Source organism: Opisthocomus hoazin, chromosome 10 (assembly GCF_030867145.1).
Source record: "Opisthocomus hoazin isolate bOpiHoa1 chromosome 10, bOpiHoa1.hap1, whole genome shotgun sequence".
Taxonomy (NCBI): Eukaryota; Metazoa; Chordata; class Aves; order Opisthocomiformes; family Opisthocomidae; genus Opisthocomus; species Opisthocomus hoazin.
Genome location: NC_134423.1, coordinates 30,270,949 through 30,285,313, shown reverse-complemented (window position 1 = coordinate 30,285,313; position 14,365 = coordinate 30,270,949). Strand labels below are relative to the sequence as shown.

At 37.7% G+C, this 14,365-nt stretch overlaps 1 protein-coding gene across 12 annotated transcripts in view; it reads left to right on the top strand.

Annotated features, from left to right (window-relative positions):
• Nucleotides 1–14,365, top strand: part of MEGF11 (multiple EGF like domains 11) — a 283,040-nt gene that overhangs the window by 69,611 nt on the left and 199,064 nt on the right. For all 12 annotated transcript variants that reach the window (XM_075431918.1, XM_075431915.1, XM_075431925.1 and 9 more), the window contains exons 3-5: nt 2,971–3,094; nt 5,624–5,725; nt 7,276–7,376. In XM_075431918.1, coding sequence (XP_075288033.1) covers nt 2,979–3,094; nt 5,624–5,725; nt 7,276–7,376 — 319 coding nt within the window. In that variant the 5' untranslated portion in view covers nt 2,971–2,978. The remainder of the gene's footprint in view (nt 1–2,970; nt 3,095–5,623; nt 5,726–7,275; nt 7,377–14,365) is intronic.

Genomic DNA, 14,365 nt, shown 5'->3' with positions numbered 1-14,365 from the left:
AGATACCTAACCTGATCAGTTATAATTAACAGAGAGTGAGACACTTGTGAAAAATCACCCGATTGTATTTTGGATTGAAAGACCCGGTTTCTTGCCAATTTGTACCTAAATTGACTTCATTCACTCTTGAAAAGAAAAATCAGGTCTGGAGAGACAAGAAGTTAGAGTCCATTTAGGGATTACACAGAGGACCTATGTGTCATTTATTTTCCTTTTGAGCTCAGAAGGCTGCCTATCCTCATGAGAGTGGCAGTGGCAGACACTGGAAATGTTTATATAATTTGGCTGCATCTTTAATGAGGTTACAGCATTGTCCCCCTGAAAGGCTGGTGCTGCCTCTGGAGACTATGTTCCAAACATTAAACGCAATGCAGGAATGTAGTATGTATTGTGGTGAGCAATAAAAACTGGACCCCCACCCCCCCATATTAGATGTCATTACTGGATTCTTTTTTGACGTTGATTTTTAATACATGTGCTCCTCTTTTTAGAGTTTTATTCTGAATCTTGTAATAGCAATCATTTCATTTTGGTATGAGGTCTTTTCTGTTAACAGTGATCAAAGTGCAATATTTCATTTTAGTTAGAAAAAGAGACACTTGAGATGAATGAGGTTCTGTTGTATTTGGAGAGTTGGATGTTTCTGATATACGGTCTGACTTCCAAAGTTAGAAAATTAATTGTACAAAGCTGTTCATTTATAAACAGATAATAAAATAGCATTAGCATTAAAAGTTTAGAAAACAATTTTGAACCTCTTTCAAATACATTGCAAACAAATATTCTGTGTGCTATTAAGGCTTATAAATAATTCTTTGGTGTTTGGTTTAAAAACTGAACTGATGTATTTTTTTCTTAAGAACAAATTGGGACCTCTGAGAACTACAAAATTCAAATATAGGGCTGCTTTAGTAAAGTGTGAAAAGGCTCACTCTCTGTAGGTAGAAGTAATTTCAGTCTCTGTGTGCCTCTGTCTTTCTGCCTTTAATTCAAGGATAAACCCAGGCTGTGGATGTTCTCAAGAAGTCAATAAACTGATCACAGAACTATGTTTCATTTTTAAAAAAACCCTCTATTAAGGACTGTATTTCCTTAAACAGTTTTGCCTTGCTCTTGCTTTGACCATTTCTGTTCATTAGAAGCGGGCTTTCCTATTTGTTCAGTCTTGCCATGTACCAAAAGTGTAGAAAATGAAGAAAGGGGGTAAATTGCAAGCTATAAATACAGTGCTGAGAAAAATTTGTCCTCTAATTTGGTATGATTCAAATAGTAGCTAGTGTTAAAGGGATCTTTTGAAGATATTTTGGCTAAAGAGCTGTCTGTCATTTTGTTGAGCCTCATTCTTAGATATTGTGGTACGTGTTGTGGTAAAAGAAAGTTCAATTCTACTCTCAAACAAGCTCTGAGTTTTTGAACATTAGGTTTGTTGGACTTCTGTCCAATGAGCACTTGCAGGTCAGCCGTTTAAGACACTTTTCCTCCATGGAGAGGTAGTGTCTAGGACAAGTGTAGCAAATGTCTTTTCGATAGACAGAACTATCATGTCCTTTTCTCATCAACCCTCTTAATTTCCAGAGTAAGCTTCTGCATTGTTGCCATGGGACTTTGAAACAGCCCGCAGGTAGGGAATGGTCACTCATAGACTTAAATTCATTTCTGGAGGAACATTAACATTAAATCATGTTAATTAACACTAATATGACTTACATGGCTTAAAACCTAACTTTGGGTTTAGCAGAGCTCTAGTAATAATTTAAAGGATGAGCTATTATTCCTGTTGGGATCTTGACTTCAAATCCACTGAAGGCAATGGGTGTCCTTGAACTAGCTTAGAAGGCTTAGAATCCGGAGGTAATTTCAGATCAGCTCTCCTGGCTACCCCTCTGCTGTTCATTCTGCTTTGTGATGGCTTCTTTATGCTGGACTGTATATCAGTCCCATGCAGAGCAAACCTCTTAACATCCCTTTTGCTGTTCTGGACCAGGAGGCAATGAGCCATGTGTTTTTTAGATGGTCATACGAAGATGCAATCTATTTTAAGGGCAATCCTGTTGCCAGGAATAATATGTGGGACTTCTGATTTGAATGGTGGATTATGTGACGATGTAAATGCCTGAAATGGATATTTTAAAAAATATTTTTTACTGACTTCATGCTTAACAGATTAACACCTCTGATGCAGTTACACTTAAAAGCAGCTTTGTATTTCTGTCTGGTATTTTTGAATGATGTCACTGGGGACATCTAGGCAAACACCACAACTTTGGCTGCAAGCCCCGAATGAGAAAAAAGTAGGTGTAAATTAGAACATTTAAGAGATGAACTGTAAGATGATGAAAAGACCACACCTAATGGATTTTATACAATCTATTTCCAACTTCAACGCAAATATTTGTATTTCATGTCCAGTGTTCTGCATAATGTGACCCAATACATTGACCTCTGCCATTTTAATTGACACCCCCCCCCATGTCAGAGTTGATAAGTGAATGGATTTTCCTTCAGTCATGTAATAAGCATATGTCTCAGATCTAGCCTACTATAGTGACGCATGTAAAACCCACTTAAAAATATCAAGGCAGGTATCTGGGTATTCTTCCATTTGCCTACAGGTTGATGGGAGAATAGATTGTTTTAATACCTCAGTTATTTATTTTCTTGGTACAGACACATCTGTAAAAACGATCAGTATCAGAAATGTTCCTCAGAAGAATCGCTGGGGCTGTCAGTATCTTGGGTAGCTTAATCATCAGATTCATTTGGTTTACTAAGTTTAAATGTATAAATTTATTCTAGAATGCCTTTACATTTTTTTTAAATTTTACTGTTTAGTGGATTGCTTTTTCAAGTATTTCAGTTTGTAAACAACTCCACAGTATTTGGATTTGCACAAAAGCAAGGATGAAAAGGCCTAGAAGGATGTTTTCTTTAAAATATCTTTAATGGCTATACTTTCTTTTCTTTATCTAGATACAAAAATGGTGGCGCATACGCTCTTCAGGTGGATTCTAAAAGGGCTTATTGTGTCTTTTCTGCTCAAAACTACTCTTTCCCTAAACCCAGATGATCCAAATGTTTGTAGTCATTGGGAAAGGTAATGTATAACAAGCCAATTACTTTTTTTTGACTAGCTGTTTCAGATTCTTTCATTTAAAATGCAAAATAAGAGCCATGATTTGCTAAATACCCCTGTGCCTCACGAAGGAAAATGGATTTGCATGATGGAAATAGCACTTCTGAGTGCCTTTGAGGATTTGGATCATCCCAGAGAACTGTTTCTAAAGCTAGAGCTATAGACCACATACCCTGTGTTACCCGTTTGCTCAGCTGTACTTTGGAAAGCTTCTCCATAGTTTCAGTTAGAGGGCTGCCCAGGTGCATTTTCATTTATCACAGAAAGACCTAGAGAAATGGTGACCTTGTTCTGTCTTGCTTTTTTTCTGGTTGTTGTCAAGCAAGACTATTAGAGATCTTGACTGAGTTTTAAGCCCTTCCTGCTGCAACATGGAGGCTCATTCTTTATGTCCTGAACTTTGTAGCTGTATCTGCCAAATTCGTGTCAGCATCAAAGAGTATCTGTATGAAAGCACTGAGAATTAAAGGCCCTGGTAATTCTGTTCTCTCTATTGTTACAGTGTCCTAGTCCTAAAAGTGGATCTGTGCAGGACACTTCTTGTGAGGACATAGAAACCCACTAGCTTTGATTGGGTTCACATTCATGCAGGGTCTGTTTGCAGAGGCTAAAGTTCCTGTACTCCTAAGTTTAACTTGCTAAATTTCCAGTTCTGTTCTGTGGTTTAATTGCACACAAATATGAATTACTGTGCAGTTTAGCAAAATAAACCCCTTTACAAGAGCAAAAATGGAATCATACTTTAATGGCACTACATTTGGATTCTGAAATTAAACGTTTGTAGGTAATGCATCTGCAAAGAACAGACCACGCAGGAATAGGTTTTTGCAGTCTGTGTTGTGAGGTGAAGTGCATTCAGAGCACAGGAATAAAATATTGATTTTGTCTGAAGAAAGTCAGCAACCTAGAGACCCAATCAAGGAGAAACAAAAATTAAATACCAAAATTGATTGGTTGTACTGACCAAGATGACTTTGTTACTTAGATGTTAATAAATCAAAGGGAAAAGATTGTTAGGGCAATTGCTGGATAACAAACAGGATCAGAAAATAATAACCAAGATTTGTGAGCGTTACAGTTCTACATTAATAATGAGCGATGTAAATATTTTACGTTTTGGCATTCATAGAAGTAAAAACATTATTGTCAAACCCAGCAAATTCTGATAGAGGAGAAAAGCAACGTCTGGTAGAATCTGGGCTTGTCTAGAAAAGGTATGACAAGCAGGGCAGTAATAGTCCCATCTTCGATTTCAAGCCAATCAGACCCTCCAAGCAGATATTTTGGTTTTCCCTTATGGGTGCAATCTCACAGGACTTAATCACCTCAGCAGTCCCATTGATGAGAAGGAAATCACTTGGGTGGTTAAGACAATCAATATAATGAATGACTTGGAGGATCTAATTCCTGGGTTTTGACCCTGCCTAGAATGATTTCAGTATCATTCTCCAAAGATATTGTAGATCTGATAAAGCAGAGCTGGTTTCCAGATCAGAACCTAAGATTATGAGTCTCTCAAGCAGTGCACACACTTACTGTAGGTCCGTACAATGTTCTAAAATGGCTGAGACAAACAAGTTAATGAGATTTGTGATCCTGTGTCATCTGAGAGGCACAGACACTTTCAATATAATCATAGTGATTAATATAGTACCTGTTGCATGAGTAAGTAGTGTTTTGGAAAGGAGATTACTGAATGCTTAGTGTTGTTTGAGCTCTCGTATTTCTAATCAATTTGCCTGGTTTTTGTTTATATCCAATCATTTGTACAAAGGGGGTAATCCCATACTTACTGTACGTCAAAGTGTTCTGAATCCTAGATACCAGCCAACTCCTGTTTCAGTATTCAGATAGTTCTGAGGCTATTTCTGCTACAAATCAAAAGGATTAAATTTGTGCAGCAGCAGAATACGCTCTTCAAACTTTTACAAATGATTCTATTTAATTGGTGCACCCAGTATTTGAAGTAATGATGCTGCTTCATCATAAAATGAAGTGTGAGCATCCCATCATGCTGGCAAAATGCAGCAGTGCTAAGTTAATATGAGCTCTTATTAGCGTTGTGGAATACAAGCAAAAAATTAACAGTCCTAGGCAGGAAGGCAACTGAGACATTTTAAAAACATGGTGCTTTCCTCTCTTTTAAAATTTCCACTATCAAGTCAACCAGATACCCTTTTCACCTTCTAACGTACCATGAATTTTTGTAACATTTGTTTGTTTTCCAGAAGGGAATGGTTTATTACTGAGACTGAAATCTCTATGCCTAGTTCAGTTATGGAACCCAAGTTAGAAGCATTTCCAAAATTTTCAGAAAGAGCTGCGATTGAAGGGAAGCCCTGTTCCAGTTTTCAATAAGGCCCAAAGTTCCTAAGATTATTGATTTAGTTATTTTTCATACTGGAGTTAGATGAGTTGCATATACAGTGAACTGAAGCTTTTGATGTTGTAACAAACAGCCTTTCACTTTCTTTCTTTGTCTACTCCTAGCTACGCTGTGACAGTACAGGAATCTTATGCTCATCCTTTTGATCAGATCTATTATACAAGATGTACTGACATACTGAACTGGTTCAAGTGCACTAGACATAGGTAAGAACTGATCTCCAGAAATTTTAGTTTTATTTTACCTTTTCATCTCCTCACGTACCTTTTGTTTGTACAAGCGTTTGTGGTGCTTCAATACAAATATGTATGGAAAGATGTATTAGTGCAATAGCCAGGGTGTTGGGCATTCTAGGACATTGATTGAAGCGCAGAGATTTTTGCATGAAATTTGAGTGAGATCAATGGCAGTCAGTGTCTTGTGGGGCCATTCAGGAGTATGTGTCCTTACCATTCACCCCATCACGTGACTGGAAGTGTTTATTAAATGACCAAACACGACCAACTATCTTTTCCAAATGATCGGTGCATGTCCAGGTTTACGGTAGGAAGTCCCTGCAGCTTCTAGATCTTGAAGAATCAGGCACTTGAGGGTTAGTGATAGTTATAAATGGATCCATATTTGAAATACTGCACCCAAATCTGTACTGAAAATCGGGTGAAATGAGGATGGGTCCATTTCTAGCACTGAAGGAAAGCTGGTACCAAAGAGTTAATTTTTCCCAGGCTGCAAGATATGGCTGTTGTATTCATCCTGATTCCAGGTAGAAAAGTATCCTAATAGACATCCACTAATATTTGCTATCTTTCAATGGAGTTTTAGCAAGCTAATTGGTAACTTAACTTTCATGCATTCAGTAGCAAAGAGGTTGTTCAGCACCATCCCAGTCTGACTGTGGGGTTTTGCTTTTTAGCTTCTGTGTTACAATGTATGGAATTGAACAGAGAAACAGAGCTTTCTGGACTATTGCATAGATTGGAATGCAGCAGAGTAAATTCGATCAACTTATCTAACATGAGGGACAATAGATTTTGTTCAATTTAGGTAATTTCAAATAAACAAACATGAATAAAGCTGTTCTGAAGTGTTCATTGTTAATTGTTCTTTGTTAAATGTTCCTTTTCTAATGTGGTATCCTTGCTAATGCTATGAAAAAGTCTAGAAAAGCCACAGAATGCTTAACACCCTTTAGTTTCTGTGCACTACAGATTCTGGCAGGGAAAACATGCTTTAAATACTGATCTGGGACTATAATGTCGTTTTGCAAGGCATTAATGCCTTGGAAGGGTTAGCAAGTAGGAAGAGATCACTTGAGGTTAACTTCACATTTTGTGTATCTGGAGCAGTTTCCGTTGTGGTATTTTCTTGCATAGCATGCTGTCACAGTGGTCTCCCTGGAAGATTCTGTTCATTCCATTGATGATAGCTGACCTTGCTGATATGCAGAAATGAATCATTTATTCTTCAAGAAACTCCTTGCCCTTGCTTTAAGACTGGGGGAATGTTTTAAGATAGCAGTACTAGGAAGGGCCGTGGTAATTGACTGTCATGAGTACTGTGTTTATAAAACAAGTTATATTTCAAGTTTCAAAACAAGAATTGATTTTTTTTTATTGTGGCTTTTAATATGAAAATCTTTCATGCATTTTAAAGTAATTATTGAATGCTATCCTTACTATAATTTAACACAAATATAATTCCAACACTAGGCATTGATTTTCAATATTGTCAAATGGCTTTCTGTCTTGTGATTTAGAATAAGTTATAAGACAGCATATCGAAGAGGACTGAGAACTATGTATCGGCGAAGATCTCAGTGCTGCCCTGGATATTACGAAAGTGGAAACTACTGCATACGTATGTACAGAGCTTTGATTCAGATGTGAGAACTGAGAGTAATTTTTGGAGGAGTTGTAGACAAAGATGTATTGCAGTAGTAGTATTAAAGGCTGATTTTCAGAGCTGCCTAGAACTAGAACCTTTAAGTCCCACTGTTTTCAGTCAGAATTGCAGATGCAGAACATTTCAGGCCATTTCAGATATACGCATTCCAAGCACCTAAGTAAAAATTTTGCTGAAATTACTGGGGAGGAAGTTAATCAAGTTCCTGAGTGCTTTCTTGAATCAGACCATCCTCTGGGGAGTAATTTATGCAAGTACGCTCTAAGGTTACAGAATTAGGGAAACTGAGAACACTCTTAGGAATGAACTGTTATAGATAGTTTGAGTAGCAGTGTAAAGTTTCTGTCTCTTAACATTGCAAGTCCTTACTCCAGAAAGGAATAGTTAAAAACTCATTGTGTTTCACGTGGTTCCTGTCAATAATTTTGCTCTTTTTAAAGCTTTGCACGTCAGAAGAACTTTGTCCTAATTGCACTGTACGAGTAAATAAAATGCTCTGGAGTGGGCTAGGTCAGTCTGAGGGGGACAAGAAGCAAACTGATCTTTCAGCAACATCTTCGAGCTTTGTAATTAAAAACTTCCTGTACCTTAACATATTTTCAGTATTGCAGCTTTCTAAGTATTCTGAGACAGAATGCATTTGCTACACTTTGTTCAAAAGGAGAATGGAGCTGGGGATCTCTTGTCTACATCTTGTCAGAATGGGATTATGACAGAAGAAAAACACAGGGAGGTTTTAATCAGCATCAGAATCCAAATTTTATTGACAGGTTTAGAATGTCATAGAACAATTTAAATGTGAGAATGATACAATTATCCAGCTAACTTCAAATAACGTGACACAGTGCTTTAAAGCTATTTCTGTCTAATTCTGTTGGTGTTTTTATCTGAATACCTATATTGTACTTATATTGTAATATATGACCACCTCGAAAACATGAATGGACCCTTATCTCATTTTAAATGACCTTTATGTTGAACAGTTACCTTAAAGGGACTGTTGACTGTGAAAAATTAACAGCCCTTTGAGATAAGGCATGAGAATGAGCCTTATTTTACAGAGAGCGCAATAATTTGATCTTCTGAAGTGCAGAGTGCTGTTACTGAAGTCCTAAAAAATATTTAATGTAAGCTATTGTATTTGCTAAAATCCTTCCTATGTTAAGTATGCACTTACCTTTAAATTTCTCAAGTGTCAGCATCATTTCAGCAGTTATTCTGCATGTTTTTATTACCAACCTGAATTTTGTGGCTCAAAATCCTGTCTGGCACAAAACATATTTGTTTTCGCTTTTGTCTCCGCAATCTATTGATTTTTTTAAATTTTTTGTTTTTTTTTGTTGTGGTACTGTTACAACAACAGGGGATCTCTGCAGACTTTCTGACACTTTATTTTAAAGTGTTTTTTTGTTAGTATTAATACTCAAGAGTTCTGCTGCTGCCAGGCAAATTTTGCTGTTGTATTATGGAGAAAGAACAGCATAACCATACACTGAAGTTTTGCTGATGCAGAACAGACGGCAGGTGTCTGGTCAGGCCAGGAGTTTCGTGTTTGACACAGTGCAGGTGATACTTACATTCTCTCTCTTGTTTACGTGTGCAAGAGTCAGTTCTTCCGTTTCATTATCTGTGTGGTCATAAATGCAAAGTGCATGCCTCGGGGACTTTTTCTACCTCTTCTCCTTCCTGAAAGATCTGAGCAGCAAGTGCAGCTGAGAGAGAGATGATGTCAAGTAAGAAGTTCTCCACCATGACTGATTCTAAACACTTGGTCTTTTATTGTTTTGATACCACAAGTAGCCACATAGAAAAAAAAAAAAGGCCAAACCCCATCGAAACTCTCTGACTCTGCAAACCAACAGTTTGAAGGCACAACAATATCTAGCTAACTTGACCCTTTTCCCATGTCCTCCCTTTTGTTTCTAACACATCAAGCGCTGGTACCATTAGTTGTGTTTTGTTTTGTTTTTCTACAATACTTTCCTGTGCCAACAAGCAAATTCTCCCATTCATCATTTTTTGCAGTCAGCAGTGAATTCCATTGTCATTCCTGGTGTCACCTCTCTGCTTTCGTCTCTTTCCTTACCTTCCTTTCCCATTTCTTTATTTTCTTTAAACTGCTATTTTCTGCTATTTCCTAACAAGGTAGTCTAGTACTCCTATCCCACATTCCTCTAGACGTGTTCAGTGCCTGCTCCTTTAGTGGCAGCTGCTGCAAGAGGGAGGTCAGGAGGCACCATCAAAATTGTTCCACTTGCCTGTGCTGTCATAGGGCGGCGTGGTTCAGAGATGAGCGAGCTTCTGCTAAGCCCCACTGACACGAAGGGAGGGAAGCTCCAGCCCTGCAGAGAATGTTCTCCCCACTCAGCCAGCCCTTTAGAATCTATTCCATTAGCAGTCATGGAAGCCACTACATACATCCCACAGTGACTCTGATGATCAAAAGAACGTTTGATTAGAAAACAGTGTGTAGATTAAAGGCTAATTGGTTCTTCTTTCATTGATAGCAGTCTTTATTTCTTACAAAAGTTAAATAGCTTTGTAATTAAAAGTGACATGTTTAGACTAGAGAATACTGAGTTGAAATCTCTATTAATGACTGTTTCTTGGATTTTAAAGCAGGAGTGAAGGCTTTCAGCTACTGTTTTGATCTTTTTTCTTCTCATTTACTATTTTTTAAAGGAATGTCAGACATATGTTTTTATTTTTGTCCTCCTGTTGGGACAGGATTATTAGGTGAGATGGTTATGGATTAGGTCTAATAAAATCTTCCCTCAGTTCTAAATGGTCAGGTTGACCCAGAGCCTCTTGCTCTGCCACACTTTCTGTGGTGTCTTCTTTGCCCTTTTGAGATCTTCATATTCTACTGCCCCATAAAATGTGGAATTCAGGCACAAGGTCAAATAATTTAAATTGTTGACTGATAAGCTCCACTTCTGGACAGTCCATTAGTACATAGGCTAAACAGTGTTTGGGGTGTGAAATTGTCTTTGTGCCTGTAAAGGGCTGGGAATATTTTTGGGTTGTAATGGTATTCAAAAAATACCATCTGAAAAATGCTGCAAATGCACATCTGCATTTTTTTTTCATCTCAGAAAGGGTTGCTACTGTTCTGGTAGTTTTGAAAACTGATTCTCCTTTTCTGAATGTTCTTATACATGACAGAACTTTTCACTGAGCTGTCACTGGAAACAGACAGCATAGTCTGGGTAGTAAATCAGAGCAACTATGATTTACTATACTTTGTATGCTAAAGTAAGCTTTTGGCAGCGCAAATGCATAAACTGCAGAAAATCATTTTTTAAACAATCACAGGGTTCAACTGCCCTTCAAGGTTTTCATAAGAATATTTTAAAATTATATTGCCTAGATCAGTATCTGTGGTAGATAAAGCATCTCTGAATACTTTGCTGCTAAAAAAAAAAAAAAAAGAAAAAAGAATATTACATGGCTCTTTCATGATTTTTGCCCTTTGAATAGATGGTAATTGAACATTCCCTTTAAGAATATGTCAGGTGGAAAGATCCTCTGTGTACTAAATGGATACATTTTTGTCTGAGAAACCAATGCTTTGTTCAGACTGTCCATTTTAATCTTATTCTTGCACTACAAATTTATATGAAAGAGACATTTCTTCTAGGTAACAAAAGGTCAGAGACCCAAGCAGCAGAGAAAAGGAAGATGGGACTACAAGCGGCATCTGCTTATGTCTGACTTTTTGGTAGAAAAACCCAACCGTGAAACACAAAGTTGGAAATTCACCTTTTCTTCACAGATTGAGATATTTTAGCTTTTAACAGTTTTAATTTTCACTCTCATACCTTACACTCTTTTTCTAATGTATAAATCTATGCAATGTGACAGGATGTAATAATGACAGGACTAGTGATTTAGCAATCTTATTTGCTGCCATTTATCTGTCATTCAAACCTGCCAAAATTCAGTAGGGTTATAGATTGACCATTTCATGGCTGTTTTCTTCTTGACCAAGATATTATTGATCTCAGATTGTTCCTTGATATTCAGCTTTCCACATTGCAATTGTCACAACCATCAGCAGGGCTCCTTGACAAAGCTTTTTATAGAGAAATCTTTGGTCTCACTGGTGGAATCTCAATTTGTCACCTAGACTGGTAGTTCACTCAGGCCAGGGGTTAGGGACATTATTATACTTGCATGCAGTGTAGTTATTTACCCATCTTTTCAGCTAGCCTATGTCTGACACCTTTAACAAATTTCAAAAAGAAACAAGGAATGTTCTTTTAATAGCTGACTTGGGGAAATTATGCAAATTTGGGACCCAGTTCTTTTCAGGATATTTAATAATTTTCCATAAATTCTGTAACTCCAGTAGACATGCCAGCTTCGTAGAATGAGGTATGCTTTTATAATGTAGCAATATGAACATTCATACCTCAGGATTGCACTCAGATTTACAAGGCTGCATGTCTAGCGTAGTTTTTGTAATCTTTGAAAAGGCTGCCTTATTGGAGCCATATGGCGAGATTGTTAAACATCTGTACCATAGGAGTAACAATTCCAAAGCTTCCTGCCATCTGGATGAATTACAATACTTGCAATTCAATGCATATGTTACAGCAACACACCAACGCCACAGTAGAGTGTACTTATGAAGAAAAAGAAAAATAATGGCTTATGTGATCAGTGCAAAAGTTGTACACTCTTAGAAAATGTTGAATCAGCGTCTTAAATTTCCTGAATATTCATAATGTCTGTTCATATGTCAGATTGGTTGATTGTTTTCACTTTAAAAGGCAGTAGCTTATGAGTATTTTAGAAGAAATGTTGTCGTCCCACTCCACCTCAATTTTAAATTCCCGTTGGCCAGCATTCCTGTAACTTGAAAATGTATTGTTTGAAAACTGCTGGACTTAGGAAATGTATTATTCTTATCTTTATAGACACACATTAAAGCTGGTGCAAGTGCTTTCTGTGAGAGCCTTACTGCTACATTATTCAAGTATGGCATTCTGTACATAAGTAATGTAATATAAATTAAGAGAGATGATATAGCAATACATCCAGATACTTTCTATCAGGGGATATTCTTTTTCTTTTTCTGATTTGGGATGTAGGAGTGCAAGAAAAAGGTGTGGAAGGCCATTCTGCGTATAGCGTTATTAATTATAGAGTTGAAATGATAGTGGGAGACTCTTTGAAATTTCTCCTTCTATATGTATTTGAGATGACTCCATATGTCTTTTTCCAATGAAAAATATGAGGAAATTAATTTGGATCCTGTGCTCCCATCTGAGGGGAAGCTTGCACAGGAATTAAGAAATTCTGATTCTAGTAGTAGCAGTCGCAGTTGTAATAGCAGCAGCAACATTCGTACCACTGTGTGATAACTGGGAGGAACGCCTGTTTTCTGTTGAATGAGCAGGTGGGTTGATAGGAAAGCAACAGAACGGGTTGTCTGCATTCAACTTCTGCTACCATACTGCAGAGTGTATCCTAGGAGCCATATGCCGACGTCCAATATCCCATTTCACAGAACACAGTGGAGCAGGCCACAGTACAGGCTTTTGCTTATTCATTCTGAGCACCTTGGGAGGCAGGTGTATGTGCATAGCAAGAGGGAGACCAGCCTTAGAAGTAGGTCAGTTCGTTTTGTGGCATAGGTAGACACTGGGTTACTATTTAGCCTAAAGATAATGGAAAGACCTCTTTGATGGGAAGGTGAAAAAATCAATTCTCATCTCCCATCCATCATTTTATATTTGCAGTCAACTTCTGGATGCTGATGGATTTGCAAAGATGCTGGTGGGGAGTAGTAATGAAATAAAGGGAGGACTTCTGGAAGAAATGCAGTAGAAGGAGGAGAAAGAAAATGTTCGTACAAAGGAATGAGAATAGCATTGACGTCCAAAAGGAGAGTATGCTGAACCTATATGATGTCTCAAGGGGCTTAATAAATATCAGAGGAAAAATTATGCAGGCATTATAGTTAGAAAAAGATTTAGACTGTTGCTAGTGTAGCAGTAAAAATGCTGTTCTGACTGCATTAGGCCATCTCTGTTGGATCAGTATAAAATAACACTGGGAATGTAAACACAGAAGGAGGCACTGAATCCAGAGCTACTCATAGTATTCATGCTAATGGCCCGGATGCCTGGAAGCTTCAGCAGGATCGGAAAAAAAGGCACAAGAATCATAGATGTGAGTTCATTGTTGAATTCAAAGAAAGAGCCATGCGAAGTTTAGTCCATTAATTTGCCCACTTTTAGCAGAGACAGACTGGTCCCCAGCTGCTGTAAATCAGCACAGATCCACTGTGGTTGAATGGGCATCTTCGGTTACTTCATCCTCACTTCCACATCTTCTTTAATGTCTCACCTCCCTTTCAAAATCCCCCTCCTCCTTCTCCTGCTTTAACATACTTTGCTGTTTTTGGTAGTTTGCACTGATCTAGAACGGTGTGATGGACACCAATGCTAATCCACAATAGCTTTATGATTCAGTCCTTCCTGTGTTGCTGGTGTCCATTTGCTTGCATAGATTTATGAAAACAAGATCCTGTCCATCCAATATATGAATGAACAGTTTTTCACAGTGTGTACGTACAGGACATTTGCCCTTTATTGAATTACAAAGGCACAGAACTCCAGAAGGCATTTTCCCTCCAAAAGAGTTTGAAGTTCATTAATAGTCCAGACATGTGGTGAGCTGGGTTAACTTACTGAAATCAATAGGGTCAGAAAGAAGATGGATGTGTGAAATGAAACATGTTTAAAATTGAAGTCGTTGGTTGACCACTCCTTTACATCCTTCTCCCATTTAAAAGATTTATTTTCCTTATGCTCTGAAGAAGTTTTAAAGCCCAGTAGAAAAAGAAGGAGACAGAGAGAGAGGAAAAGAAGTTACCTAAATCTAGGTGGCCTTTAAAAAGAGCTTCTCATGTACATACAAAATCTGGATAGCAT